At 39.8% G+C, this 27,945-nt stretch overlaps 1 protein-coding gene across 2 annotated transcripts in view; it reads left to right on the top strand.

Moving 5' to 3' along the window:
* Positions 1-25,725, top strand: part of COMMD10 (COMM domain containing 10) — a 361,043-nt gene extending 335,318 nt beyond the window's left edge. The window contains exons 6-8 of one of the 2 annotated variants that reach the window (XR_014447849.1): positions 5,586-5,645; positions 19,155-19,499; positions 19,531-25,725. Coding sequence is in view for 1 of the 2 variants with exons in the window: in XM_083151620.1 (XP_083007746.1) it covers positions 5,586-5,645; positions 19,155-19,193 (99 nt within the window). In the remaining variant the exon portion in view is untranslated. Of the gene's footprint in view, positions 1-5,585; positions 5,646-19,154 lie in introns of both variants that reach the window. The other variant, XM_083151620.1, reaches the window with a different exon arrangement.
* Positions 25,726-27,945: the final 2,220 nt, after the last annotated feature.

The following is a 27,945-nucleotide window of genomic DNA, read 5'->3' as shown; positions in this document are numbered from 1 at the left end:
CTCAATGAACTCCCGGAGAGGGCAGCCAGAAAGTAGGCAACTATGCATAAAACTGATTTACAGTACAGTACCCTTTACAGTAACTCTACCACACATTGCATCGCTTAATAGTTAATTATCCATGTCTGCCCTTGACTGAGACAATTCATGTTTACTCAGCAGTGGGAGACGTCATTTTGATTCATAACTTGGGATATTCCTTTTGCTGATGTCCATCTGTTTTCGGTGAATGATTATGGGTTTAACATTCATGCATACGAGTAGTGATGTATTTCTAGGCGCAACCCCAGCTGTTGTATGTATGTTGTTACATCATTGTATGCATCTGCCTTTGTGTTGTACACACACCCTAGTGCTTTGAAATTAATTGGGTTTGTAATTCAATCATTATGTATGCTTTATAAGGAAAAATAATCCTGGAGGTCTTCATGTACATACTGTTAAATGGTTTCATTCCGATCACTGTGCCTTTATGCTATACATGGTTTATACCAGTGGTTCCCAAACTTTTTCAGTCCACGGCACCCTTTGGGTCTCCATGACTTTTTCAAGGCACCCTTAAACCAAAATATTTACTGAACTGTCCTTTTTTTTTTTAAGTAGCTGGGTCAAAACAATGCTATCAGTCTTTAGAGCAGGAAAAAAATTATTCATTAATTTGTTTGTAAAAATAATAACAGAAATCCAAGAAAAAATATATTTCTTTGATTTCTTTCAAAGAACAATTGACGGCACTCATTAACAGGAATAACATTTAAAAAATAAACAATGTACCATGTATGGCCATGGGTGCTTTTCTGATTTATGCCCAGCACCCAGCAATAGCTCTGCTCTCTGACCACTCTGCAGTGTCCCAGGACCTCTGCATGTAAAGAGGGACCTGCCAGCTGAATCCAACACCGCAGTGGGGGACCGAAGGAGAAAACAGCGCCGCTGGAGCCCCATATACTGGAACACACATTGCCACAAAGGCATCAAACCAATGCAATGTATAGTGATAAGTAGCAATTTATTTTACATAGCGAACATAAATACTCCATGTCGTCATTTTTGCAGTGCAATACTGGTCACCTGCATCCATTAAAAAAAAAACAGGCTTTATATAAAATAACAGGTTTTTTTTTTTGCAGTCAAATAAATCAATTTAAAAAGGTTCCTGTGCATCCATGCACCAAGACCAACCCCTCCCCCCACCTGCTTACCAGCTTGTCCTCTCTCTTACCTACTGTATAACATTGTATAATACCCCTTTTAGACCTGCGACCTGGCAATTACCAAGCATCATTTTGCCGGATGCATTCTGACCCCCTTTCACACCGAGTGGCACATTTTCTGAATAACTCTGTTATTTCTTTGGTGTGAAAGGGTCAACCCAGGTCTTAAATCCCGGGTCGCTGACCCTGGAGAAAAGCAGGGTTGTGACCTGAGATTTAAGACCCAGGTTGACCCTTTCACACCAAAGCAATTCCTGTGTTAAAGTGCCTACACATGTAGTGATGCTGAAGCATTGGATTACTGGATTGAAATGTGTAACCAGGTAATTTGCTGCTTTGTGTGAAATAGGTATAAGTCATTTATAGTAGGCACCTCACTCCTGTAGATTTCCCTATGCAGAACCTTACATCTAACATTCATTTTTTACTAACTTTCTCATCCAGAATTTGAATTAGACGCCAGGACCCTTGTCCAGTGCACTCTTTGGCCTCTGCAGCATAATTCAGCCCAGCCTGCTCGCACCAGCAGTCTTTGCTGGCTACACCCCCTGCCCAGTCCTGAGCACCCCACCTACACCAATCCCCCACTCCCTCCAACCTGCACATGAGCTGCTGGCTGACTCAGCACAGGTCACTGCCGCAAGCTAGTTGCTCGGCTCCCTGTACTCTAATCCCCGTTACACCCGCTGCACGGCCCGCTGCTTCACTCCCTGCACTAACCCCCACTCACCCGGCGCCGATGTACACGCTGCCCGGCCTGCTGAGTTGGCACGGGCAGCAGCTTAGCTCCCTGCACTCCATTTCCCCACGGCATACACCCGCTGCACAGCCCGCTGATTCGGCACCCTCTCCAGTGCAGGTGTACACACTGCCCGGCCTGCTGACTTTGGTATGGGCAGCTGCTCCGCTCCCTGCACTAACCCTCACTCCCCAGCGCCAATGTACACGCTGCCCGGCCTGCTGACTCGGCATGGGCAGCCACTCAGCTCCCTGCTGCACTCCAATTCTCCCCTCCCCCCCCCCCCCCCCGCATAACCCGGTGCACGGCCCTCTGAGTCGGCTAACACTCAGCCCCCCCTCCAGCACAGGTGAAACGCTGCCCGGCCTGCTGACTTGGCACGGGCAGCTGCTCTGCTCGCTGCACTAAGCCCCACTCCCCCGGCGCCGACGTACTGTACACGCTGCTCGGCACAGGCAGTCGCTCAGCACTGCACTCACCCATTCCCCACGCCGGCTAGCTCCACAAACACTGGCCAGTTTGCAACTTTGCATGAGAAGAAAAAAAAAAGACATGCGGCTGAAAGGCTGTGGTGGCGGCACCCTTGTGACAGCACCGCGGCACCCCAGGGAGCCGCGGCGCACAGTTTGGGAACCACTGGTTTATACATTATATCTCATGTAAGAGAATTTGTGCCTCTACCTACTCTCCCGAAATGTCGGGTAGACTCACAAACACTATAGAGTTATACTGAAACCCTGAGCAGTGGGTCACCCCACTTGTCTAATGAAGGTGGTGCCTCACTGCATGATAACCCAATCTGTAGGGAATTGCAGCATTACCGAACCAAGAGTGGGGCTGCATTGACGTAGATCTTGTCCACCCTTCTCAGGATCTCCAGAAGTAGTAGCAAGTACTGTACACTGTATGTAGTGGTCATTCTAGCACCCTGCACCTTTCAAAATCCATGCAGTTCCTCTTTCCTGCCTGGGGTTGTCACTGTCTGCTTTGGTGCTTCTAATGTAGTCTAGTCTGTATTAAGATATTGTAGAAGCACCACAGCATAGAGTGACACCCCCGGCAGGGAAGAAGAACTGCATGGGTTTTGATAGCTGCAGGGTGCTAGAAGGAACACTACTGTAAGTGATGAGTGGTTTTGACTAGATTAGTCATTATGCATATTTGCCAGGTGCGCAAAATCCAGAGGCATTTCCCATGACTGGGCTGTACCATTCATAGTAATGTAGGTGTATAGATGCATTAGATCTCTTCTCTCTATCATTATGACAGTATCAAAATTAAGGCTTACCCTGTACCTGCTGGTAAATTGTATTAGTTTGCCAGTGGTGGAATGCACTATATGTAAATGATGTGTATATCGGGCCTCACTATACATAAAGTCCATTTCTAGGACCCATGGGCAATGAGAGGTGGTGTACTAATTACCTACACCTGAGCGTCTAGCATTTTTATTTCAAATTTTAACTGGCAGTTGTTTCCACACTCCCAAATTTGGCCCCAGCCCCCTCTGGCACCCAGATCCCCTGTATGTCTGGCATTAATGGCTAGGGTTACATTGAATCCACTGCATATAATAATTAATACAATTAAAGTCTTTGTATTGTACGTGTTAGTGTCTATTAATTAAGTGCTAACATAACAGATTCTGATGCTGTGTATGAGCAATATCCATGCAAGTATATTCAAGGCACCAGGGAAGGACTTCTTCACAGCCCCAGCATATTACTGTGCGGCACATGTCCCCAGCTCACAGGGACATGTCATGAGTCACAGGGGTGTATTCTTGTGGCACTTTGGTCCTTAAAGCCAATTAAGAAAAAAAATATTTTCTGTGGTTCCAATGGAACAAATTGCAGGGAAATAAGAAGATCTTGGGATAGACATGTGATAAGGGCCTCATCACCAAATAACCATGTGGATTACTTATACTTAAACACAGTGTCATTTCTGTATAGATTGATGTGGAGTTGCTCTATGATCAGTAGTTGGGTAGGTCTAGTGTCATACGTCTGCATTTAGTGCTCTGTGATCGGGCTCACCTATCTTAACAGCAGAGTAGACATTGTTTTCCAGTATGCACATCGTATATATTTACTGACAGACTCAAGTGGTGTTGGTCATAAATAATGTGTCAAGACTCCGAATGGATGGAATTATATGGCAGAATCTCAGAAATAAAGTCTTCACAGCATAGTTAGGCAAATGATCGGGCCATTCATTGACACTTTTGTTTGATATTCATTTGAACCTGTGCTACTGAGAGTCCGTGTAGGGTTTAGTTACTGCTGTAACATTCTCAGACTGCTGCAGGCTGACACTGTTTCTATGCAGAATGAATTCCTAATAATTGCTATTTATGTGGGCTCCTGTAACTTTCTCATCTAGCTATTACATTTAGTGAGAAGTTGACTGGTAGTGAGGCATTAACATATATTCACTTTAAAGAGAGTTAATGTGTTATTGACTTTGCATTACTCCTAACAGAATAGTAATGAATCTGGTAGCCTGGTGTGCAGTGGAGAGAAGATGCTGTGTCTGATGGAGTCATTGGAGTGTATTCCAATCAGTAAGAAATGGACAAAGCTTTTAATCAGGCTTGGTGTACAGCATAGCTTTGTAACCTATGGTAGTTTCTGCAATAAATTATACAAATAATAAAGGTGATGGTTTGCTAATTATGATCCCAAGCCTAAATATTTATGGGGACGGTGCTGAGTAGGGTACAGTATGTAAACGTTTGCGTATAGCCACAAAACAAGCCGATAAATCTTTGTGTATTGCAAAGTGCAGGCATGGTCAAACACTGGTCCTCCAGCTGTTGTGAAACTACACATCCCAGCATGCCTTGCTATTGTTTGCTAATGAGGCTGAATTTGGGGGGTTGTTTCCATACTCATGTGCTCACAGCTATACTCCCTATACAATACCAAGACTACCGGTATTGCACAGATGAGGGTGTGACTACGTTAGAATGATTCATCATGAATCATGTAATTGTCAGGGTATCAGGCGGGTCAAGCTAGATTCTGGGATACTTGCTCACCTTTCCTGGGAACACCACCCAGGAAAGTAAATTCCCTCGTAGTTCCATAATAAACTATATGTGACTTTTCTCTATTGAAGCAAAAAGTAAAGAAATTATATTCATTATAGATATCTCATACAATGTAGCATTAAAGGGTCTAAACGTCATGGTTGGCTCATGACATTCAAGTAAAATTTAGTTAAAAACTCAAAACACTGAATTAATAAAGAGCAGAAATGGCTCAGTTGTAATCATTGGGACCACATTAGTCAGGGCCACATGGACACTCTTGTAGTTTGCATAGTCTTGTGCAAATAATGCATTAAAGGAAGCCATTTTGTATAAAAGTCAGCCATTTTGTGGGAAGAATCAAACTTCATGAGAATGTAGTCTATCCAGTACTAGAATTATCATTGTTTAATCATATATACTTTGTCATATGTGCTCTGTGTGCAGTAGACCGGACTACATTATATTTTCTCCTACGTACTGTATGTTTTCCATTTTCTGACCTCAAACAAAAAGACTTGTGAATCAATTATAACTGAGATGAAATGTAGATACTTTGTGTAGAGCATATAGTAAATATGTGTACTCTTTGTTTTAGAACCTGGAGAAAGTCTTCCTAGAGTTTAACCACAAGGAGCTACTGGAGTTCTATAACAAGGTGTGTATTATTGACATCAATACCTTTTTCCTTGTTTTTTTTTTTTTTTTTTCCATAAGTCTTTTCTCATATACAGTATGAACTGTTAATTACTCTAGCAACTGTGAAAGCTGCAAACGTAAGCACATGTGGATAAATAATGTGCATTACTTTACCAGGACTACGGTATGATTATGGTTATATGGCCTGTTGAAATACCTATGGATTGTTGCTCCATACATTTCTGATGATATGTAAAATAATAGTTGTACTTTATTGTTATGGCCTTTGCTTGTCACGAATACCAAGGCTGTAGGATCCTTCCGCAGAGAGTGCTGCCATATACAATACTAATATAATCATTTCATCTTCTCTCACTGCTGTGATCACACAGCAATTTTGCCTAGGGCTTTGGTTCCAAAACTCAGTCCTCAAGGCAACCTACAGTAGCAATCCAGGGTTTCAGAATATCTGAATCTGAGTACAGATGCAAAGGGAGCAAATGCACATACTGTATACAGTCTTGTTTTAGTGCATAGTAAGTACTGTCTGCTTCCAACAGTTGTTTGAAACCTTAATTGCAGTGTAAAAATAAAGCTGTTTGTTTGAACACACCCCACCCAAATCTAAAGCTGTATACATGTATTGCGATTTTGGCTATCAATTTTTACTATATAGCCAAAAATTGCATAGCAAGTTAGTCAAAATCGCACAGTGTCCAGCCGCATTCGATCTCAATGTGCGGCTCCATTGCGACTGTATTGAATGGCTTAAGGTTGTGCAGGAAAGTCTATCTTGACCATGTTGCTTGTAGAATGTATTGGCCTAGGGCAAAATTGCAAGATAGTGTAAATCTTAAGTGCAGTTAGCAAAAATAGTATAGTTAAAATTGACCATTAGCCTGAATCTCACTGTGTGTACACACCATTACTCTCTACTCATCTTACATCTGCCCCACCTGCAGTGCAGCATGTAGGGCCGGTGCAAGGCACTGGAGCACCCCAGGGGATTCGGGGTGGGGGCGCGCCGGTGCCGAGGGGGTGGGGGGTACCTGTTGCGCAGTCTGGGGAGTGGGCAGGGAGGTCCATGCTGGCGTCTGACAGGAGCCTGCAGTGGTGTCCTTGCCGCACAGGTACCTGCGGCGCTGTGTATAAAGCTGGCGGTGGTGGGGGGTCCCTGCAGTGAATAAGAATAAGAAATAATTAGCGCTATGCGGCAGTGCAGGAAGCGCTTCTGTTTTGAAAACACTGGCCACACGCTGATTGGCTGAATCTCAGCCACTCAGCGTGCGGCCAGTGTTTTCAAACCCGGCAGCGCTTCCCGCGCCGCTGCATAGCCCGGCGGATAGCTCTGGTTATTTCTTATTCACTGCAGGGACCCCCCACCGCGGCCAGCTTTATACACAGCGCCGCAGGTACCCGCGCGGCAAGGACACCACTGCAGGCTCCTGTCAGAAGCCGGCATGTAGATTTCCAGTCACCCATTGCCTAAGCATTGTTAACCTTCACTATTAGTGTTCATTGAGGACAGAGTTTGGGAACCCTTGGCCTAGGGTAAACTAAAATGTTGTATTTTGTTTTATCATTAACTTCAAGCATTGACCATTCTTTGTGGAAATTTGAAGGCAACTGTAGCTTCATCTAAAATGTGTTTTATGTGATTTTAATGCCCCCCTTCAATCGGTATACGGTCACTAGGTCCACCAAAGAAACGTTGACTTTAATTAGGTCGACCACTGAAGGTCCACAGGCCTTAGGTCGACACATTCAAAATGTCGACATGGCTTTAGGCCAACAGGGTCATTAGGTCAAAATGGTCAAGGTCGACAGTTTATTTAGCTGACATGTGCCAACAGGGGGTATTTCATGCCCTACCATCCACTAGGGCGTGGAGGAGAATAGAATAGTGTGCCCGAAGCATGGCGTGCGCATGCAGTGCACCAATACGGTGTCCATGTTGACAATGTTGACATTCAGGACAAAAAAATGTGAATAACCCATGTTGACATTTTGACTGCCGTCCTTGCCAATGTCGACCTAATACTTGTGTCAACCTAATGACCCTGTCGAGCTAAACCCATGTCGACCTTTAGAAGGTGTCGACCTAATGAATGTTGACCTTCCTTTGGTCGACCTAATGATTCCAACCCCTTCAATCACCCTAGCACTGGGGTAGCCAACCCTAGTCCTCGAGAGCTAGCAACAGTGCATGTTTAGCAGGTCTCCTCACAGAATCACAAGTGAGCTAATTAGCTCCATCTGTGTATCTTTTAAAATGTGTCAGTGATTAATGAGTGCAGCTGTGCAGCAGCTAGGTTGTCTGGAAAATGTGAACTGTTGGTAGCTCTCGAGGGCTAGGGTTGGCTACCACTGCCCTAGCAGAACTGTTTAGTCTTATGACAGGACCTTTGTCATTTATGGTCTTGCCTCCACCAATGACGCACCAGCGTATTGTCCCGGTGTTAGCAGCCAGAAAGAGATCAAGCTCAAACATATTGACGCATATGTAATAGCATCCAAATCTGACCGGATAAACTTGGATGTTTTTTTTAAAGCGGCAATCATTTACAAGGAAAAAACATGCCATTTAAAGGGTTGGAATCGTTTGGTCTACAGCAAGTTGGTTGACAAGCAATGAGGTCAACACCATTAGGTTGACATGGGGAAATGACGACGTGGGTCTAGGTCGACATGAGTTTAGGTCAATAGGTCGACACAAGCAATAGGTCGACAGTGTCTAGGTCGACAGTCAAAAGGTTGACATGGGTTTTCCACAGTTTTTTACACGAATGTCGACACAGTTGACATGGACACAGTCTTCCCTCGCATCATTAGCTTCACTCGCAATGCTTTGTGCACACTATTCTCCCACCATGCCCTAGTGCAGTGGTTCCCAAACTTTTTTGCATCACGGCACCCTAGATTATCATAATATTTGTCACGGCACCCCTAGGTGCAAAGTTTGCTACCGAGAATTTCAGAAAACAATGTTAAATTAAATAAGTTGTGCTTATATTTCATCCCTAGGTCCAGTTATGTGGTGAGGGACAGGATTCACTTCTGTTTATCCACATATTTTAAAACTGGAAGCCACAAGCTCTGGTTTTGCCTATTACATTGACCATAAATTCTTTGAATCGGTTCTGGACCACCAAACCGAGGCACCCCTGCAAGTGCTCTGAGGCACCCCAAGGAGCCTAGGCGCACAGTTTGGGAACCATTGCCCTAGTGGATGGTAGGGCACAAAAAACTGTGAAAAACACCATGTCAAGACACTGTCGACCTAATGCTTGTGTCGACCTAATTACCTGTCAACCTTGACCCATGTCGACCTAGAACTATGTCGACCTAATGGTATCATAGAACAAAATTCTAGGAGTTCCATGCGCTAGGGTATACAAAGTAAGTGATACAATTCACAATCAAGGAAACTGATGAACTTACACCAAATATTTTATAGTCACAGTTCACTGTGAATCCTGATATGTCCAGTGACTTCACTCGACTGTTATTTGTGATCCTATAATGAGAACAAACACATCGTGCAGACACCTTTTGTATAAAGGGAAAGCAGGGTCTTTTAAATAGATGCACTCACAAGTGTAGGATATAAACAGGCATATCGTCACCCATTGGTGATAAGGTAATGGCACACAACCTTCCAATGTCGTTTTGAACTCCTACTGAGAAGAGAGATACAAATCGTGCAGACACCTTTGATAAAAGGGGGGTACAATTTATTTTAAAGGATGCACTCACAAACACAGGATAAAAACGGGCATATCATCACCAGCAGGTGATACAGAAATGGGATGATCTCACCCAACCGCAGATGGATTTAACAACCAATTCAAATGACAGGAAGCCAAAGAAGGTTTGCTTAGCGGGTCAGTGATGTTCTCCCAATAATAGCGTCATAAATTTCTCCAGCCAGGGGTATAATCTGCTCAATGCATTTCGGACCTTGTAGTCCTTCGTCAGGAGCATAACATATCCCCCGGCTGGAGCTGTTTAAATAGGATGAGAGACGCGCCAAAAGCCGGCATCAGGCGTATTTCGCCGGAACCGGAAGTGCGTCATACTTCCGGATTACGGAAGCTTGCGTTCCATTGGAAACGGAAGCGTGCGTTCCAAAGTGCCGGGACTTGCGTTCCAAAGGCACAGGAAGCGCTTACCTCTACGTTACCAAATAGAAGAATATATAAGGGAGAAAATTCCTGATCGCTCTGCTGTTTACATTGTTATGCATGATATATCACAACAAAAAACATATGGTGTATGCTTGGATCGGTTCCTTTCGGGATCAATAAAGTCCTTTCTTATAGTTTCTTGATAGATTCATCCTCCAAGGTTAAAGTGCAGTTACTTAAAGGGACATATCCTTCTATTGCACTTCAAAATTCCCGATATGAGTCCATAGCAGCAAATTAATGTCCATATGTATAGAAAAATATAATAAAAGATAAAAACGATTAAAATTCATATTAAATTGCCAATAATGTTAAAAAGGCTAAAATACATATAAGAACTATAGAAAATGCAAAAAGATTAAAGGAACCACTTAAGCTCGAAGTCTCCATTTAAACCATTGGGCACTAACGTTTTTAGCTTAAAAACCCATTTCATTTCAGTCTGGGCAAGTCTGGTCTCTATACTTTTATTTCTCCAGGTAGGGTTTATTTGTTCTAATGCACCAAAAGATTTTAGACCGCATTCACTGGAATTATGAACACCTTTACAATGAGCAGAAAGGGTATGTGTTAGGGTTCCCTTTCTTATATTATATATGTGTTCTGCCAGACGTGTTTTCAGGTTTCTTGTGGTTTTTCCTATGTAAAATAAGTTACATTTGCATTCGATAAAATAAATGACATTTTTCGAATTACAGGTTATAAATTCATTGATTCTATATGCAACATTATTAATGGTAACCTCTTTCACTTTACTGGTTCCTTTTACACTCCTGCACATAAGACACATCCCGCACCTATGGAAACCTTTGGTGCGGTCACTGGTTCTTTGTATAGTTTCAAGAGAACTTTTCACCAATTTGTCTTTCAAAGACGGTGCTCTTCTATATATAAAGCCTGGGTATCTTGGAAGTTGTTCCCCTATTATAGGGTCATTTTGCAAGATCTTCCAATTTCTCTTAATAACTTTTTCTATTTCTTTAAAATGGGGATTATAATCGGTTATGAAGGACCACTCTTTATTTTTTTGTTCTTTTGCTTTGATTTTATCTCTCAAAAGCTCTCCTCTATCGATGTGATCAACCCTATTTTTTGCTTCAACAAGGTCTTTAACTTCATATCCTTTTATTAAGAACCGGTTTGACATGTCCTTCACTTGTTCTTCATAAACATTTATATCACTACAGTTACGTTTGACACGCAAAAATTGGCCAAAGGGTATACCCTCTAACCAATTGTGGTGATGTTGACTATTGCGTTCAATGTAACTATTGGAGTCGGTGAATTTTATATGATTACTTGTACATACTTTTTCGTCCTTGATATAAATATTTAAATCCAAGAATACAATTTTTTCTTTACTACAGATAAAAACCATATTTAGATTAAAATCATTTTGATTTAACCTATTAAAAAACTCTAAAAGTGTACTTTCATCCCCCTTCCAAACAAGTAAAATATCATCTATATAACGGTGCCACGAGACCAGGTCCGCCCCAAATTCTGGAGAGGACCAGATGTTAAGGTCCTCCCAGTATGCCATATATAGATTTGCATAACTGGGGGCGAACCTGGTCCCCATGGCAGTACCAATCATCTGCAGATAATAATTCCCGTTAAAATAGAAGAAATTGTTTTTTAAAATAAAACCAATGCTATCCAAGATGAAAGTTTTTACATTTTGAGATAAAACAGATTGATTTAAAAAATATTCGACCGCTGTTAAGCCTTTTATTGGGTCAATAATGGTGTACAGAGTTGAAACATCACCACTCGCCAACAGGGAGTCTTTATCCCAGGTGCAGTTATTGATTTTGTTAAGTACATCCTTAGTGTCTTTTAAATATGCTCTAGTGTTCTTCACCAAAGGTTGCAGGTAAAAGTCCACCAGAGCAGACAAATTAGATGTCAGGCTATTGGAGCAAGACACTATGGGTCTCCCAGGGGGATTGGATGTATTCTTATGAACCTTTGGTAAAATGTATAAGGTTGGAACCGAAGGTTCTTTGATAGTTGCAAACTCTAATTCTGCTTTAGTTAGTGCACCATTTTGAAAGGATCGTAGGAGGAAATCATCCAATTCTTTTTTAATTCGGATAGAGGGATCTGATTTAAGTTTTTTATAGGTTTCTCCACTCTCTAGTTGTCTATTGATTTCTTTAATATAGTCATCTTTATTAAGGATAACGACTCCTCCGCCTTTATCGGCCGGTTTTATAATTATTTCGGCGTCATCCTTTAAAGATTTAATGGCCTGAAATTCTTTAGAAGTTAAATTCACCTTCTTTTTGAATTTTTTGTTTTTCTGCTGCTGCAGCGTTAGGGAGTTTAATTCTTCAGTAACAATTTTATTGAAGCTTTCAATAAAACATCCCTTTATGTGAGATGGATAAAAAGTAGATTTGCCCCTGTATCCTGACCCAGATGGTCCTCCAGTGTCAGGATCAGTTGCGTCTGATTTCTCTTTATCATCTTTTTCTGCAAAGAATTTTTTTATTGTGATTTTTCTAGTGAATTTCTGTAAATCTATATAAAGTTTAAAAGGATCAACATCATTGGTAGGGGCGAATTTGAGTCCTTTTTTAAGGACTCTTTTTTCCTCATCTGTAAGTACCCTTTTACTAAGATTGAAGATTTTACCTTCATCTTTTTCCTCAGTGGATTCAGTGATAAGAGAAGTTTTTTTCTTCTTTTGTTTCACCTTATTTGTACCACCTCGTTTACCACGTTTAGTTTTCCTTGTAATTTTTAATTCCGAAACCTTCCTTTTGCTCTTTTCCCCCATTCTAAAAAAGGAGTTCTAGGTACCTCTTCTCTATTTAGATTTTCATACCTATTGGTTGAATGGTAATCCTGATAGTTGTCTGTTCTCTCCCTATTTGAATTATCTACTCTATAGGGATTGACTCTTTGTGGCGGTCTACCTCTATATCTTTTTGATGGTATTATATAGGGAGTTTCAGGCTGTAATTTTAGGGGGTGCTTTATGGTATTTCTATTCCTCCCTTTTAATTGTGTTTTTGGTGTCTCATTTGTGGTATGAGTTCTTTTTTTATTATTGGGTTTTCTCCATTTAGGGGTTTGTGGCTTAATTAAAGGGGTTTCAATTAATGCTTCTTTATTTTTTGGGTTCAACAGGTTCTCTCTTATATTAAGATCTCTATGGTATTTTTTGGTTTTTCTACTTTTTAGTTCTTTAGTTTCTTTGTCAATTTTTCTAATTATCCTTTCTTCGCTTGTTTTATACTCCTCCAGAATAGTAAAAGGTTTTACCAATAATTGGAGTGCACTGATTTCTTCATTGATTTTATTTAAAGAAGCTCGTCTGTCTTTGAGAATTAGTTCCATTAAATTGAAGGAACAACTCTCAAGGATTTTCTGCCATTCCTTGGCAAAATCAGAACTGTTAGTAAAAGAGGGAGTTTTTTCAATCTTTAGACCTTTTGGTATCAGGTGTTCCACCTGGTACTTTTCCAAAGTGATAATCTCCCACCACAAGCGATTTTCTTTTAGAATTAGATTCTCCAACTTATTAAGCAGGGATACGATATCCTCATCATTGCAATCTAATTCACTATCATTAGCCCCAAAGAGATCTTTCAATAGTTCTCTCCTTGTTTCTTTGTAGGCTAACATCCTGCTGCACTGCACACAAAAAGGGTGGTGAAACAATAGATACACAGAAAAAAGATTTTTGAGTGCAATTGCGCAAGAAATACCTAAGCTGCTAGGAACAACCTAGACAAGTTAACACCAGAACTTGACAGGGATATACAATAGAACAAAATTCTAGGAGTTCCATGCGCTAGGGTATACAAAGTAAGTGATACAATTCACAATCAAGGAAACTGATGAACTTACACCAAATATTTTATAGTCACAGTTCACTGTGAATCCTGATATGTCCAGTGACTTCACTCGACTGTTATTTGTGATCCTATAATGAGAACAAACACATCGTGCAGACACCTTTTGTATAAAGGGAAAGCAGGGTCTTTTAAATAGATGCACTCACAAGTGTAGGATATAAACAGGCATATCGTCACCCATTGGTGATAAGGTAATGGCACACAACCTTCCAATGTCGTTTTGAACTCCTACTGAGAAGAGAGATACAAATCGTGCAGACACCTTTGATAAAAGGGGGGTACAATTTATTTTAAAGGATGCACTCACAAACACAGGATAAAAACGGGCATATCATCACCAGCAGGTGATACAGAAATGGGATGATCTCACCCAACCGCAGATGGATTTAACAACCAATTCAAATGACAGGAAGCCAAAGAAGGTTTGCTTAGCGGGTCAGTGATGTTCTCCCAATAATAGCGTCATAAATTTCTCCAGCCAGGGGTATAATCTGCTCAATGCATTTCGGACCTTGTAGTCCTTCGTCAGGAGCATAACATATCCCCCGGCTGGAGCTGTTTAAATAGGATGAGAGACGCGCCAAAAGCCGGCATCAGGCGTATTTCGCCGGAACCGGAAGTGCGTCATACTTCCGGATTACGGAAGCTTGCGTTCCATTGGAAACGGAAGCGTGCGTTCCAAAGTGCCGGGACTTGCGTTCCAAAGGCACAGGAAGCGCTTACCTCTACGTTACCAAATAGAAGAATATATAAGGGAGAAAATTCCTGATCGCTCTGCTGTTTACATTGTTATGCATGATATATCACAACAAAAAACATATGGTGTATGCTTGGATCGGTTCCTTTCGGGATCAATAAAGTCCTTTCTTATAGTTTCTTGATAGATTCATCCTCCAAGGTTAAAGTGCAGTTACTTAAAGGGACATATCCTTCTATTGCACTTCAAAATTCCCGATATGAGTCCATAGCAGCAAATTAATGTCCATATGTATAGAAAAATATAATAAAAGATAAAAACGATTAAAATTCATATTAAATTGCCAATAATGTTAAAAAGGCTAAAATACATATAAGAACTATAGAAAATGCAAAAAGATTAAAGGAACCACTTAAGCTCGAAGTCTCCATTTAAACCATTGGGCACTAACGTTTTTAGCTTAAAAACCCATTTCATTTCAGTCTGGGCAAGTCTGGTCTCTATACTTTTATTTCTCCAGGTAGGGTTTATTTGTTCTAATGCACCAAAAGATTTTAGACCGCATTCACTGGAATTATGAACACCTTTACAATGAGCAGAAAGGGTATGTGTTAGGGTTCCCTTTCTTATATTATATATGTGTTCTGCCAGACGTGTTTTCAGGTTTCTTGTGGTTTTTCCTATGTAAAATAAGTTACATTTGCATTCGATAAAATAAATGACATTTTTCGAATTACAGGTTATAAATTCATTGATTCTATATGCAACATTATTAATGGTAACCTCTTTCACTTTACTGGTTCCTTTTACACTCCTGCACATAAGACACATCCCGCACCTATGGAAACCTTTGGTGCGGTCACTGGTTCTTTGTATAGTTTCAAGAGAACTTTTCACCAATTTGTCTTTCAAAGACGGTGCTCTTCTATATATAAAGCCTGGGTATCTTGGAAGTTGTTCCCCTATTATAGGGTCATTTTGCAAGATCTTCCAATTTCTCTTAATAACTTTTTCTATTTCTTTAAAATGGGGATTATAATCGGTTATGAAGGACCACTCTTTATTTTTTTGTTCTTTTGCTTTGATTTTATCTCTCAAAAGCTCTCCTCTATCGATGTGATCAACCCTATTTTTTGCTTCAACAAGGTCTTTAACTTCATATCCTTTTATTAAGAACCGGTTTGACATGTCCTTCACTTGTTCTTCATAAACATTTATATCACTACAGTTACGTTTGACACGCAAAAATTGGCCAAAGGGTATACCCTCTAACCAATTGTGGTGATGTTGACTATTGCGTTCAATGTAACTATTGGAGTCGGTGAATTTTATATGATTACTTGTACATACTTTTTCGTCCTTGATATAAATATTTAAATCCAAGAATACAATTTTTTCTTTACTACAGATAAAAACCATATTTAGATTAAAATCATTTTGATTTAACCTATTAAAAAACTCTAAAAGTGTACTTTCATCCCCCTTCCAAACAAGTAAAATATCATCTATATAACGGTGCCACGAGACCAGGTCCGCCCCAAATTCTGGAGAGGACCAGATGTTAAGGTCCTCCCAGTATGCCATATATAGATTTGCATAACTGGGGGCGAACCTGGTCCCCATGGCAGTACCAATCATCTGCAGATAATAATTCCCGTTAAAATAGAAGAAATTGTTTTTTAAAATAAAACCAATGCTATCCAAGATGAAAGTTTTTACATTTTGAGATAAAACAGATTGATTTAAAAAATATTCGACCGCTGTTAAGCCTTTTATTGGGTCAATAATGGTGTACAGAGTTGAAACATCACCACTCGCCAACAGGGAGTCTTTATCCCAGGTGCAGTTATTGATTTTGTTAAGTACATCCTTAGTGTCTTTTAAATATGCTCTAGTGTTCTTCACCAAAGGTTGCAGGTAAAAGTCCACCAGAGCAGACAAATTAGATGTCAGGCTATTGGAGCCAGACACTATGGGTCTCCCAGGGGGATTGGATGTATTCTTATGAACCTTTGGTAAAATGTATAAGGTTGGAACCGAAGGTTCTTTGATAGTTGCAAACTCTAATTCTGCTTTAGTTAGTGCACCATTTTGAAAGGATCGTAGGAGGAAATCATCCAATTCTTTTTTAATTCGGATAGAGGGATCTGATTTAAGTTTTTTATAGGTTTCTCCACTCTCTAGTTGTCTATTGATTTCTTTAATATAGTCATCTTTATTAAGGATAACGACTCCTCCGCCTTTATCGGCCGGTTTTATAATTATTTCGGCGTCATCCTTTAAAGATTTAATGGCCTGAAATTCTTTAGAAGTTAAATTCACCTTCTTTTTGAATTTTTTGTTTTTCTGCTGCTGCAGCGTTAGGGAGTTTAATTCTTCAGTAACAATTTTATTGAAGCTTTCAATAAAACATCCCTTTATGTGAGATGGATAAAAAGTAGATTTGCCCCTGTATCCTGACCCAGATGGTCCTCCAGTGTCAGGATCAGTTGCGTCTGATTTCTCTTTATCATCTTTTTCTGCAAAGAATTTTTTTATTGTGATTTTTCTAGTGAATTTCTGTAAATCTATATAAAGTTTAAAAGGATCAACATCATTGGTAGGGGCGAATTTGAGTCCTTTTTTAAGGACTCTTTTTTCCTCATCTGTAAGTACCCTTTTACTAAGATTGAAGATTTTACCTTCATCTTTTTCCTCAGTGGATTCAGTGATAAGAGAAGTTTTTTTCTTCTTTTGTTTCACCTTATTTGTACCACCTCGTTTACCACGTTTAGTTTTCCTTGTAATTTTTAATTCCGAAACCTTCCTTTTGCTCTTTTCCCCCATTCTAAAAAAGGAGTTCTAGGTACCTCTTCTCTATTTAGATTTTCATACCTATTGGTTGAATGGTAATCCTGATAGTTGTCTGTTCTCTCCCTATTTGAATTATCTACTCTATAGGGATTGACTCTTTGTGGCGGTCTACCTCTATATCTTTTTGATGGTATTATATAGGGAGTTTCAGGCTGTAATTTTAGGGGGTGCTTTATGGTATTTCTATTCCTCCCTTTTAATTGTGTTTTTGGTGTCTCATTTGTGGTATGAGTTCTTTTTTTATTATTGGGTTTTCTCCATTTAGGGGTTTGTGGCTTAATTAAAGGGGTTTCAATTAATGCTTCTTTATTTTTTGGGTTCAACAGGTTCTCTCTTATATTAAGATCTCTATGGTATTTTTTGGTTTTTCTACTTTTTAGTTCTTTAGTTTCTTTGTCAATTTTTCTAATTATCCTTTCTTCGCTTGTTTTATACTCCTCCAGAATAGTAAAAGGTTTTACCAATAATTGGAGTGCACTGATTTCTTCATTGATTTTATTTAAAGAAGCTCGTCTGTCTTTGAGAATTAGTTCCATTAAATTGAAGGAACAACTCTCAAGGATTTTCTGCCATTCCTTGGCAAAATCAGAACTGTTAGTAAAAGAGGGAGTTTTTTCAATCTTTAGACCTTTTGGTATCAGGTGTTCCACCTGGTACTTTTCCAAAGTGATAATCTCCCACCACAAGCGATTTTCTTTTAGAATTAGATTCTCCAACTTATTAAGCAGGGATACGATATCCTCATCATTGCAATCTAATTCACTATCATTAGCCCCAAAGAGATCTTTCAATAGTTCTCTCCTTGTTTCTTTGTAGGCTAACATCCTGCTGCACTGCACACAAAAAGGGTGGTGAAACAATAGATACACAGAAAAAAGATTTTTGAGTGCAATTGCGCAAGAAATACCTAAGCTGCTAGGAACAACCTAGACAAGTTAACACCAGAACTTGACAGGGATATACAATAGAACAAAATTCTAGGAGTTCCATGCGCTAGGGTATACAAAGTAAGTGATACAATTCACAATCAAGGACCTAATGGTATCAACCCGATGCTTGTCAACCAACTTGCTGTAGACCCAATGACCATATCCCCTTTTAAATAGCTGCTTTACAAAAAAGTAGAAGTTCGGCTGGCATCCTGCACCTCTGGCAAACTCAGCCACTATTACATACAGCATGCCTCATTGTGTTTGTTTCTAATACAAAATACCAAAGTAGATAAAAACGTATTTAGGGGTTGGTCCTATTAAATGCGAAGGCTGGTTTCAGCTCAAATTAGTTGAAATTGCTTGATACCCTAAGGGGCTGCGATCACTTTTCTATGAATTCTGGCTGCCGCAATTACATTGTGCCTAACAAGATTGACCCCTAAGTATGATGTACACGTGCCCCAACACTAATCATAGATACATTAATATTTGTTATGAAAAACATAAAAAAACAGCATATTTAACAAAGTTTTTGTCCTATAATAGGTTGATCGTTTAGCACTGAAAATTCTTCAACGTTCTAATGAAGAGTCACCACCTATTGTTTTGCATTGTATGTTTATTGCCCATATAAACATAAAAAAAACCTGTATAGTGTATATGGTTTTTGTGGAGATTGCGTACTTAATTCCCCTATTTAGAAATATCCCTAATTTATTCCTCTGTGCACAGAAGATTAACCACAATCCGCTATAATGCCAAATGAGAAATAGCAATTTGCCATTATAAAAAAACAGGTGTTGAATTCTCTGAAATCTTGAATATTCATTTAAGCTTTCAGATGAATTGGCTTTTTATGAAATCGATATTCTAAGATTCTGTTACTATTTAATAATGCTACGCACATACATTTAATATGCATAGTAAATAATATTTATATATTAAATCTCTCATCTTTTTTCTTTTTTCTCTCTCTTTTTTTTTTAATAGCTTGAGACTATCCAAGCACAGCTGGATTCCCTAACATGATGTCTTAAAGACGGGCCCTTCCACTGCACTCCTGCCACCTCATTATTTTGTATAGAAGATAGATTGCCAAGCTGTGTTTGTTAAAGGAATCAATGGTCTGCTTCCTGTAAAATTATATGGCTTATCTCCTCTTAGACTAGCAACATTAGCCGAGGGAGATCATTGGGAGTCTAATTGACTTTCTAGTTGGATTCTGCGAGTGCACGGTATATAATGAATTATTCTAATAACGAACAAAGATATGATTATTCCATTTATAATTCTATAATATCACTTATAAAAACACATGTATACATTACATCTATCGTTACAGCAGAAGCTTTATAGACACATGGAGGCATATTAAATCTCAAGAAGCATTCAAATAGTTTACTTTTTTTTTTAAACTGTAGGTTAGACATTGTGACATTATTTGAAGGCATGAATCACCGAAAATGTTCTCTGGATCCACCTCTTCGTTTGCACATCGGTGATCACCTTAAATAATGTTTATTTACAAAAATAAACCATAATTAAATTGATTAAAGGAGAACTCCGCTAGGACCCTCTAGAATACAGCACCCTCCATCACTATCTAGGATCCGGTGTGCGGAACATCTGCCATATGTCAGACACTCTCTACCAACACATCTGTGATGGTCATTTCTTCTGCCGGAATGGGAAGCAGAGTTTAGAATTTCGGTACTCCATCATTTATAAGGCGTCTGCTGCAGAAGTCTAGTCTTTACAAATGATTTTTCCAACAGGAGAATTGACTGTAGCCAGGATTGGTGAACTATCTCACAACAGAATGGATGGGGCCAAAATGCAGAATCCACACCTTATTTATAATTAGGAGGACATGATTTTACTCTGCAGTTTAGGAAATACATGCTATACTGTAAGACCTGTTCAAGGAAATCTATACAGTATGTAGGTATTAAAAAACCTTCTTATCTGTTAACTTTTGAATAAAAATCATTTAGAAAAGGTGTGTGTACTATTGGATTAATTGGCTAATATAGTTGTGTTACAGAGAAAAAAATAAGGTTCAGTGCTAAAGTGTGCCAATGTAGAAAATTCTTTATCATTGTTTCTAGAGATGTGGGGTATCCAATTAGGTGCGATGAAACATCGGTAGCGAAAATTGGGATTTTTTCCGATGTTTTACTGATTTTTTTTTTCAGGGTATCCAATTCCCCCATTTAAAAAAAGGTTCAGTGAAACCTGTATGTTTTCACCGCAGCAGACCCAAAAAACTGACAGTTATTGAGGATTTTGTTTTGCCTTCCTGAGGCAGGTGAAAACAATCCCCAATAAGCTTTGGCGACCTCTCCAGACAATGTCCCACACTTGATGCAGTACGTGGGGAGGGTGCACGGGAGCCACATCCACTCCTCTTCCACCACCTTAGGTGCCATGGGCAAGGCCAGGGTCAAGTGATAGGGAGCCTGGGATTTTGTGGGAGCTGAGGCAGGTGACAATCCCCGATAAGCCACGGCTAATACAGGCTTATCATGGTTAATAGGATAGCTCTGGGAGATATAATTACCCGTGGTAATGTAACAGGGATAATTGGATATCCCCTTAAGGTGCGTACACAGAGTTTGATTCCGTTTTTGATTCAATTTCTATTACATATGGACTATTGACCTGCTCTGAAGTTTTTTTGTACTCCTTTTTCGATTTCCACTATTTTCCGTTCGATTTTCCATTTGATGTGCATTTGATTTGCTGTTAGAACAACACTGGCTTCAGGCAGGAGATGGACATGCTGCAGTGAACACATTAGATTTGCACTATCTACTGTTAGATTTCCACTATATAGTCTTGCTTGACAAGACTATTTTTCTATTCGATTTACACTACACGGGAGCGCACCTTGAGTCGAATCTGCATCGAATGTAGAAAAACCATTCAATGCCCATTTGTTTTTCTATTCGATGTTGCTTCTATAAGCAAAATCGAATAGAAAAACAGTGCACATCTCACCGTGTGTGTGCTCTAGTAGCCTAATTTTTGCACTGAAATATGTTTTTTTAAATGAATAACCAGAATGTAGGTTCAAATATTTGTCCACTTAATGGAAAAATTGAGCTTAAAGTATTTTTACATCCTGTTTTTTAACATTTAGGTTTCTGAATGTGAATCATTTCACTTCTTCCCCCTCCTGTAATACTAGACCCTTTGTAAGTGTATTCAGTATAATTGTCCTGATTGTATATAAAATACAAGTCAAATAATACTGGAAATGCTAAACTAGAAATGGAATCTACAACAGCAAAGTCCTAGACTGAAGCTCAAGACAGGCCTTTGTAGTTGTGTCCTTGGTAATTGTTAGCATTGAAAAGGATGGTTTTGCCCATAATATCCATTAATATTCTAGTTCTATGTTTTGTGCTACAGTTTAGAAAATGAAAGCAAATGTCTGGCTGCTGTCTGTGGGTAATTGCTTTTTTTCCTCCATTACCAACCATTTTCAGAAAAGTATCCATAGTCTGAAGCTTAGGAAATGTATGTGCCTATAGTATTCATGCATTCATGTGTGTATGTACTGTAAGTACAATCATATGATCCATTTTCTGCTAAGCACATTAAGTTCTCGCCACTAATATCACTGCAGGGTTTAAGATCATAGGACATAACTGTCCTTGTTCTGTTTTTACGAGACCCCTTACAATCTAAAGATTTACAGTACATTACTTTGTTAGAATTCACGTATTACTGTTTAGATCCAGAGCATAAATGTTTATATCAAATTCTGCAATGATCTTCCCTTAGGTCCTTTGCTGCTAAATAAAGTGACAGGTTGAGATGATGGAAAATCTAAACTGAGTGTGAAAGTCATTGAATTACAGTTTTCTAGCCAGATATGAGTTACGCCTGATTGTAAAACATCATTGTCTCCCAAAGCAGGCACAGGGCTTCCAGATAAAAGAACGCAGAGAACGTGTTTGACATTTTTCATAATTGAAATGGATGCTGACCCTCAGTGATACATGTGAGAGGTCAACAGCTGACCATTATAAAGCAGGGGAACGTAACCTATTTCATCTTTCTTGTGTTTTCTATTATATTGGTCATGTGCACTGTGACATATCATTTAATATTGGGCAACTGACTGAATATTGCAACTTGTGGTGCCCGGTTATTGGGCATCCTGGAAACTGCTGTTAGAAGATCGTCACCACTGTTGTGTTTGGCCTAATGTTCGTAAATATTTGAGACATTGGTCCTGTTCTTCAATGCTCCGGTTGTGCAGAAGACTTTGTCAATCATGTCTAAAAGTGCATACACACTTTGCCTATGAGCAATGCTATGAAAATCGCTGGCCGATAAATCTCTTGGTGCATACACACTGAGCGATTTTCACCCAGCCCAGCGATTTTTCTCTTGGTTGAATCACTTTTCGTAGTAGGAGACTATAGAAAGTGGTTCACTCGGCCTACAATATAGGGTGACGGATGATATGGGAGCATGATTAGGCGCTTACCGCTCCTCACGTACGTACTACGATACTAGGAAATGTTGTGCTCAAAGTAGCTCAATACAGGAAAAGTGAGCTACTTTGAGCTCAAAATCCCCCAGTGTGTATGGGCCTTAACTTTATCTCATCTGTGCAGTTTCAACTTCTGCTTCATGGGTTCTATTGTTGCAGATCCAACAGACTGTATTGATGCAGTCCAATATGTTTGGGAAGTGAGTGACATTTGTACTGTATAAACATGAAGAGATTAATGTAGCAGTTTTATGTGAGAAATTGAAAATAGGATTTCCCAGTCAAAATTTAGTGCTTGACCGTTTCTGGGGAAAAAAAAACACTTTTTAAATATAGAGGACCAGATGCACCGAGCTTCAAAAAATTATAAACTGCCAGCCAACAAGCTCATAACTGTCATTTCTTATGTTCTTATGACTGTCGCTAGTGTTACTCAACTATTCCCTGGGATACTGTCAAGTTGTGAGATAAGGTATGGTCTCCACACCACAGTATTGTGGGACACTAATGTTTAAAAGGCTTAGATAAATGCTTTGTGCCTTTATACTGTATATATTTTAATCATTGATTTAAAACTGGAGTGACCAGTAGTATATTCCCATTACTGAAGTAGCGGAAATCGCTAAAATGACAGTACACAATCCAGGCACAATATACTGCAATACATGCTATATTAAAAAGTTGCATTTACCATGTAAAAGGCTTTAAAACAAGGCACCATGACAAATGCAACTCAGTACACACTTTATTATCGCCTCCATTGAAAGATTAATGATGGGCTTTTTATAGTCACCGGAGGTGTGGAATATTATTTTTTTAAAGTGGCAATCATTTACAAGGCATGGTTTTACTTATTAAATGATTGCCACTTTAAAAAAAAGTTAGAGTTCGGCCATTATAGTGCACCTCAGATGAACTCGGTCTGTATAACATTCTGCCACAAATGTGAATATGCTTTACTTCAGCATACCAATGCAAATATCACTGTGATCAGGCAAATAACTTGCAGCAGCCACAGTATGATGGCATTAGCCAATCAGAAGAGGCACATTGTAAACTTTGGCTATGCTTCTATATTTTGTTCATCCCGGTTCTGCTTGCCCAACTGCTAGACCACACATGCGCAAAATGCACCTCACCCGGCATTGGGAAGGATGTGTAGCATGGGATACGGTTGTTAGGTCGACAACCAGCAAGTCGACATACATTGGGTCGACCACTATGTCAATATGGCTTAGGTCAACACATGAAATAGGTTGACCTGGCTAAGGTTGACAGGGTTGGAAGGTCGAGACAAGCGTTAGGTCAACATGAGGTTTTTACAGGTTTTTTTTAGATGAAATGTCGACAGGAATAGAATAGTATGTCAAGCATAGTATGGCTAACGGACGCAGTACGCTTGGACTCTGTCCATGTTAACCATGTCGACATTTGGAACAAATAAAACATGATTAATCTCATGTCAACCTTTTGACTGTTGACTAGCCATTGTCGACGTAATGCTTGTATTGACCTTCCAATCCTGCAAACCTAAGCCATGTCCGACCCAATAACCCATAACCATGAGCACTCCTGTGTATTAAATAGTGCACCAAAAATGATTGCTGTTAAAGTCAAATATATATTCTTTATGCATGTATGTGATAATGCTGATGTCATGAATGACGTTGTATAAAGGTGAGCTAGAGGCAAAATTATACCAACAGCCTATTCCTTAGCTGCCAAGATTCCCAATTTCAACATATCCCACTACAAATCATGCAAACCAATTACATAATACAGTACTTTCATCGTCTAACCTCCGCTGTATGGATAAAATCGAATTATACCCCTTTCAGATAGAAGCCCAGGCTCCGATCTGTGTCCAACCCAGGGTTACTTAACACCAGTGTGAGCTAGGAAATCACATGTATTTACCCTTTCACACCACTGCTGTCGCCCAGGGATATTCCCATGTTGTTGCTGCTTTTAAAAGATGCTTGGGAAGGACTTTATCTCTAAGCACTCATGAGCCAGACAATCAGCAACCTTTTAGGCATGACCCAGGTCAAGTCTTTCACACAGCTGCTGGCCCAGGTTGACCCTTTCATACTGAGCCTAGATCCAGGTTGCACCAGTTTGCCCTAGCGATAAACTGGACTCTCAGCTCAGTGTAAAAGAGGCACAGTAAATGAGTGATTGCTATGCTTTTAGTGCAGACCTGCACCTTAGAACAATGGTAATAGCACTGATTTAATCAGATTAATCTGATATTTCTCAGTGATCATACTGTATATTAATGTGTCTGTGGTTTTTATAATTGCTGCAAGTTTTGGAATATTAACATACATGAACTTTTTTAATGTAATTTCAAATATAATAGTAATCTACACAAAGAACAGTTCCTTGCCCTGCAGAAGTGTGGCGGTAAATTATGTAGCATCTGCATAACCCTGTCCACTCGGAACTATGGGGATTATTTAGATCAGATCATACGGCTGCTAATTTGTAGAACCATTCGATCAGGTATATGCCGCACAGCCAGAGGGAAATCCCGCCCTGTGCAAGGTTGTGATAAACCTGCGAAAATATTGCAGAACTGCCATTAGCTGTAAGTCCATTCACAATCACTCACCAGCGAATGATTTTTCCAGCTTGTGCAATCTGTGCGTAGCCCAGGACTTGCCCGGTGGCTGCGATAGAATCGGACTGTTCAGGACTTAGCAAGCCTGATTTAGCATTAATTACTAGTGCTGTTTTAAGTCCACCAGTCAAACCTGCACATGTTGTGCACTAAGTTGTGCCTCTTTACCTCACCTGTGCTCCTGTCCTGTTCTTTACCTCACCTGTGCTCCTGTCCTGTTCTTCCCTTCCTCTACTTCATCTTCAGTCTCCTCGACAATTTTGACACCTACTTCTGAACTGATGCTGATTTTAGTTCTACCAGCTATACCCCTATTTATACTGTATTTTTCAAACACACCCTGTACGTTACCTTGTAATTTGTTTTTTGTTTGCTATGTACGGCGCTGCGGACACTTTGCGGCGCCTTATAAATAAACATACTACTAAGTATATCTAGGCTATGGACCATTTTTGTTTGTGCTGAGTTCTTCCTGATTTGTCCAGGAATTTCATCAAATGGGTTGCACATGTTCATCTGCAACTTTTACTAAATGACCTTTCTAAAAAGTTCAGGAAGAAGCCATGAAGATAAAGCAATGTATTTAGACGTTGCAGGTGCGCATTTAAAATCAAATAGGAGAAAGGTCGAAGCTCTAGTAAATATCATCTAATGCTAAAAATTCAAGACAGACCCTGAATTAGAAATAGACTTAATTTTATAGATCTAAAACACTTCAAAGCTTCCAGGTCCCAAAATGCCATGTTTATCGCTTATCACTTTCATTCATTATGGCTTCAAGCTGTGAGTTGAAATCGCTCCTTGCTCTATTGGGGGTCATTCTGTTATTCTACACATGCAACCAATTTACTATTTATCTGTCTTCCATAATGTACTATCAGTTCTGGTTCATATGTGATTTGAAAGGTTCTAAGTTGAGTGGTAGTTTACTGTACTACCAGTTGGCCTTGTGCTGGCTTTGTCATATACATTTCTGACAGTTTCCACATATTAACTATAGAAGACTGATACTACTCACAGCCTATTGAGGCGGGAACGGAACCTGCCTACCGTCACAGGCAGAAAAATGGTAAATGTGAGTCGCCAACTCTAGGATAGCCGTGTAGATTAAACTGTACATGTACAATCCTGCTGACTATAGCCATAGTTTTGTATATTTATTTTAGTTTTCTTCCCATCACCTGCATTTACTGCAGAGGTAACACTGGGTGTTTTTGGGCTTGGGAGCAATTTCCTGAGCATGGACGTGAATTCATATCAGTCGACCTGAGGTGAGATTCTGGTTGATGCTTCCTCTACCATCACCCCAACTCATGCAGCACTAGTCTCCACAGCATCTAGAGATATTTAGATTTTTGCAAAGCAAGAATACAGATGGAGCCCCTCTCATGCTTGCAGGGGCTGGCGATAGAATTGCCAGCCGTCGGAAGTGAGCGCGGCCTGTTGATGGAGCTTCCCACTGACATCCGCCGCATCCCCGTCTGCCATCGCCGGTCCCCGTCGCCTCCCTGCACCGACCAAGCCCGTCTCCCTGAAATGGAGATGGACAGGGTCCCGCCGACTGACTGGGACACGTGTGCGTGTGAGATGTTCGCGCGTCCCAATCTAATGGAGTCCCTCTCCGCCAGAGGAGACATTCTTGCGAGCCAAGGCAATGAATGAGAGGGGCTCCATCTGTACCTACAAAGCCAGTATACAGTTGCAACAAATAAAACAATTCACAAAAAACTATTATTATGGTTCTGAGAGTATGCAGCAAATAGCCAATATCTAACTTTTGCTAACAGTCCAACGTTATAACTGTAAATAAAACAAAGATGTGTATTTGTGTCCAATAATCCATATTCATTGGTCAATGGGAAAAACTACAAGAGGCAGTGAGGGGAGGAAGGGTAACACATTAGGCAAGGTTAAAGAAGAGGAAGAAAAAGTGTTTTAGGTGGACATCTATGACTGGGCAATGATACTTAAGGAGAATCTTGTAAAGTTATACCCCTTTCACACTGCACTTTTAAAACGGTATATTGCCGTTTTTTTTTTTCCATTTTAAAACGTTTAAGGCTGCAATGTGAAGGTGCCAGAGTTGATTTACCGGTTAAAGTTAACTGGTATTTCAACACGTTTAAAAAGCAGAGTCCTACACGTTTCAAAGCCGTTTTTTAGGCAGTGTGAATGGCTCTATTTCTATGGCTTGAAACGTGTCCCTTGGGGGTTAAACAGGTTGAATGTGTGAATGGTATTAAATGCTTTTTAAAACGGTTTTCACCTGCAATGTGAAAGGTCTTAAGGTTCAGACCCGTTTTAAAGTCCCATTTAAGAATACAGGGTCAATACCCGTTTCTGCAATGTGAAAGCAGTATAGTGTAGATACCAATCTGTGCATTTGAAAATTGTAAATATTTGGGATTGAGAGTTATATAAATATAACCCATCAATTTATGAGATCTGGTTACAGTTAAACATTAGTACATCATATACAATGTTGGGTAGAGTTGATTGCATATCAATAACACAATAGTTTAAGGGTGCCCCAATTATGATTGGTAACTTAAATGAAGTCTAGATGATGCTATCGACCGCTCCTCTTCCTCAATATACACGGCTCTGAGATCTAAAGTATATCTCCAGCATCAAGAGGTTTAATATCCCTC

The sequence above is a fragment of the Crinia signifera genome, chromosome 1, assembly GCF_055691185.1.
Source record: "Crinia signifera chromosome 1, ASM5569118v1, whole genome shotgun sequence".
Classification (NCBI taxonomy): Eukaryota; Metazoa; Chordata; class Amphibia; order Anura; family Myobatrachidae; genus Crinia; species Crinia signifera.
Note: the sequence above shows the minus strand (reverse complement) of the source record. Positions and strands in the feature narration are given on the sequence as shown.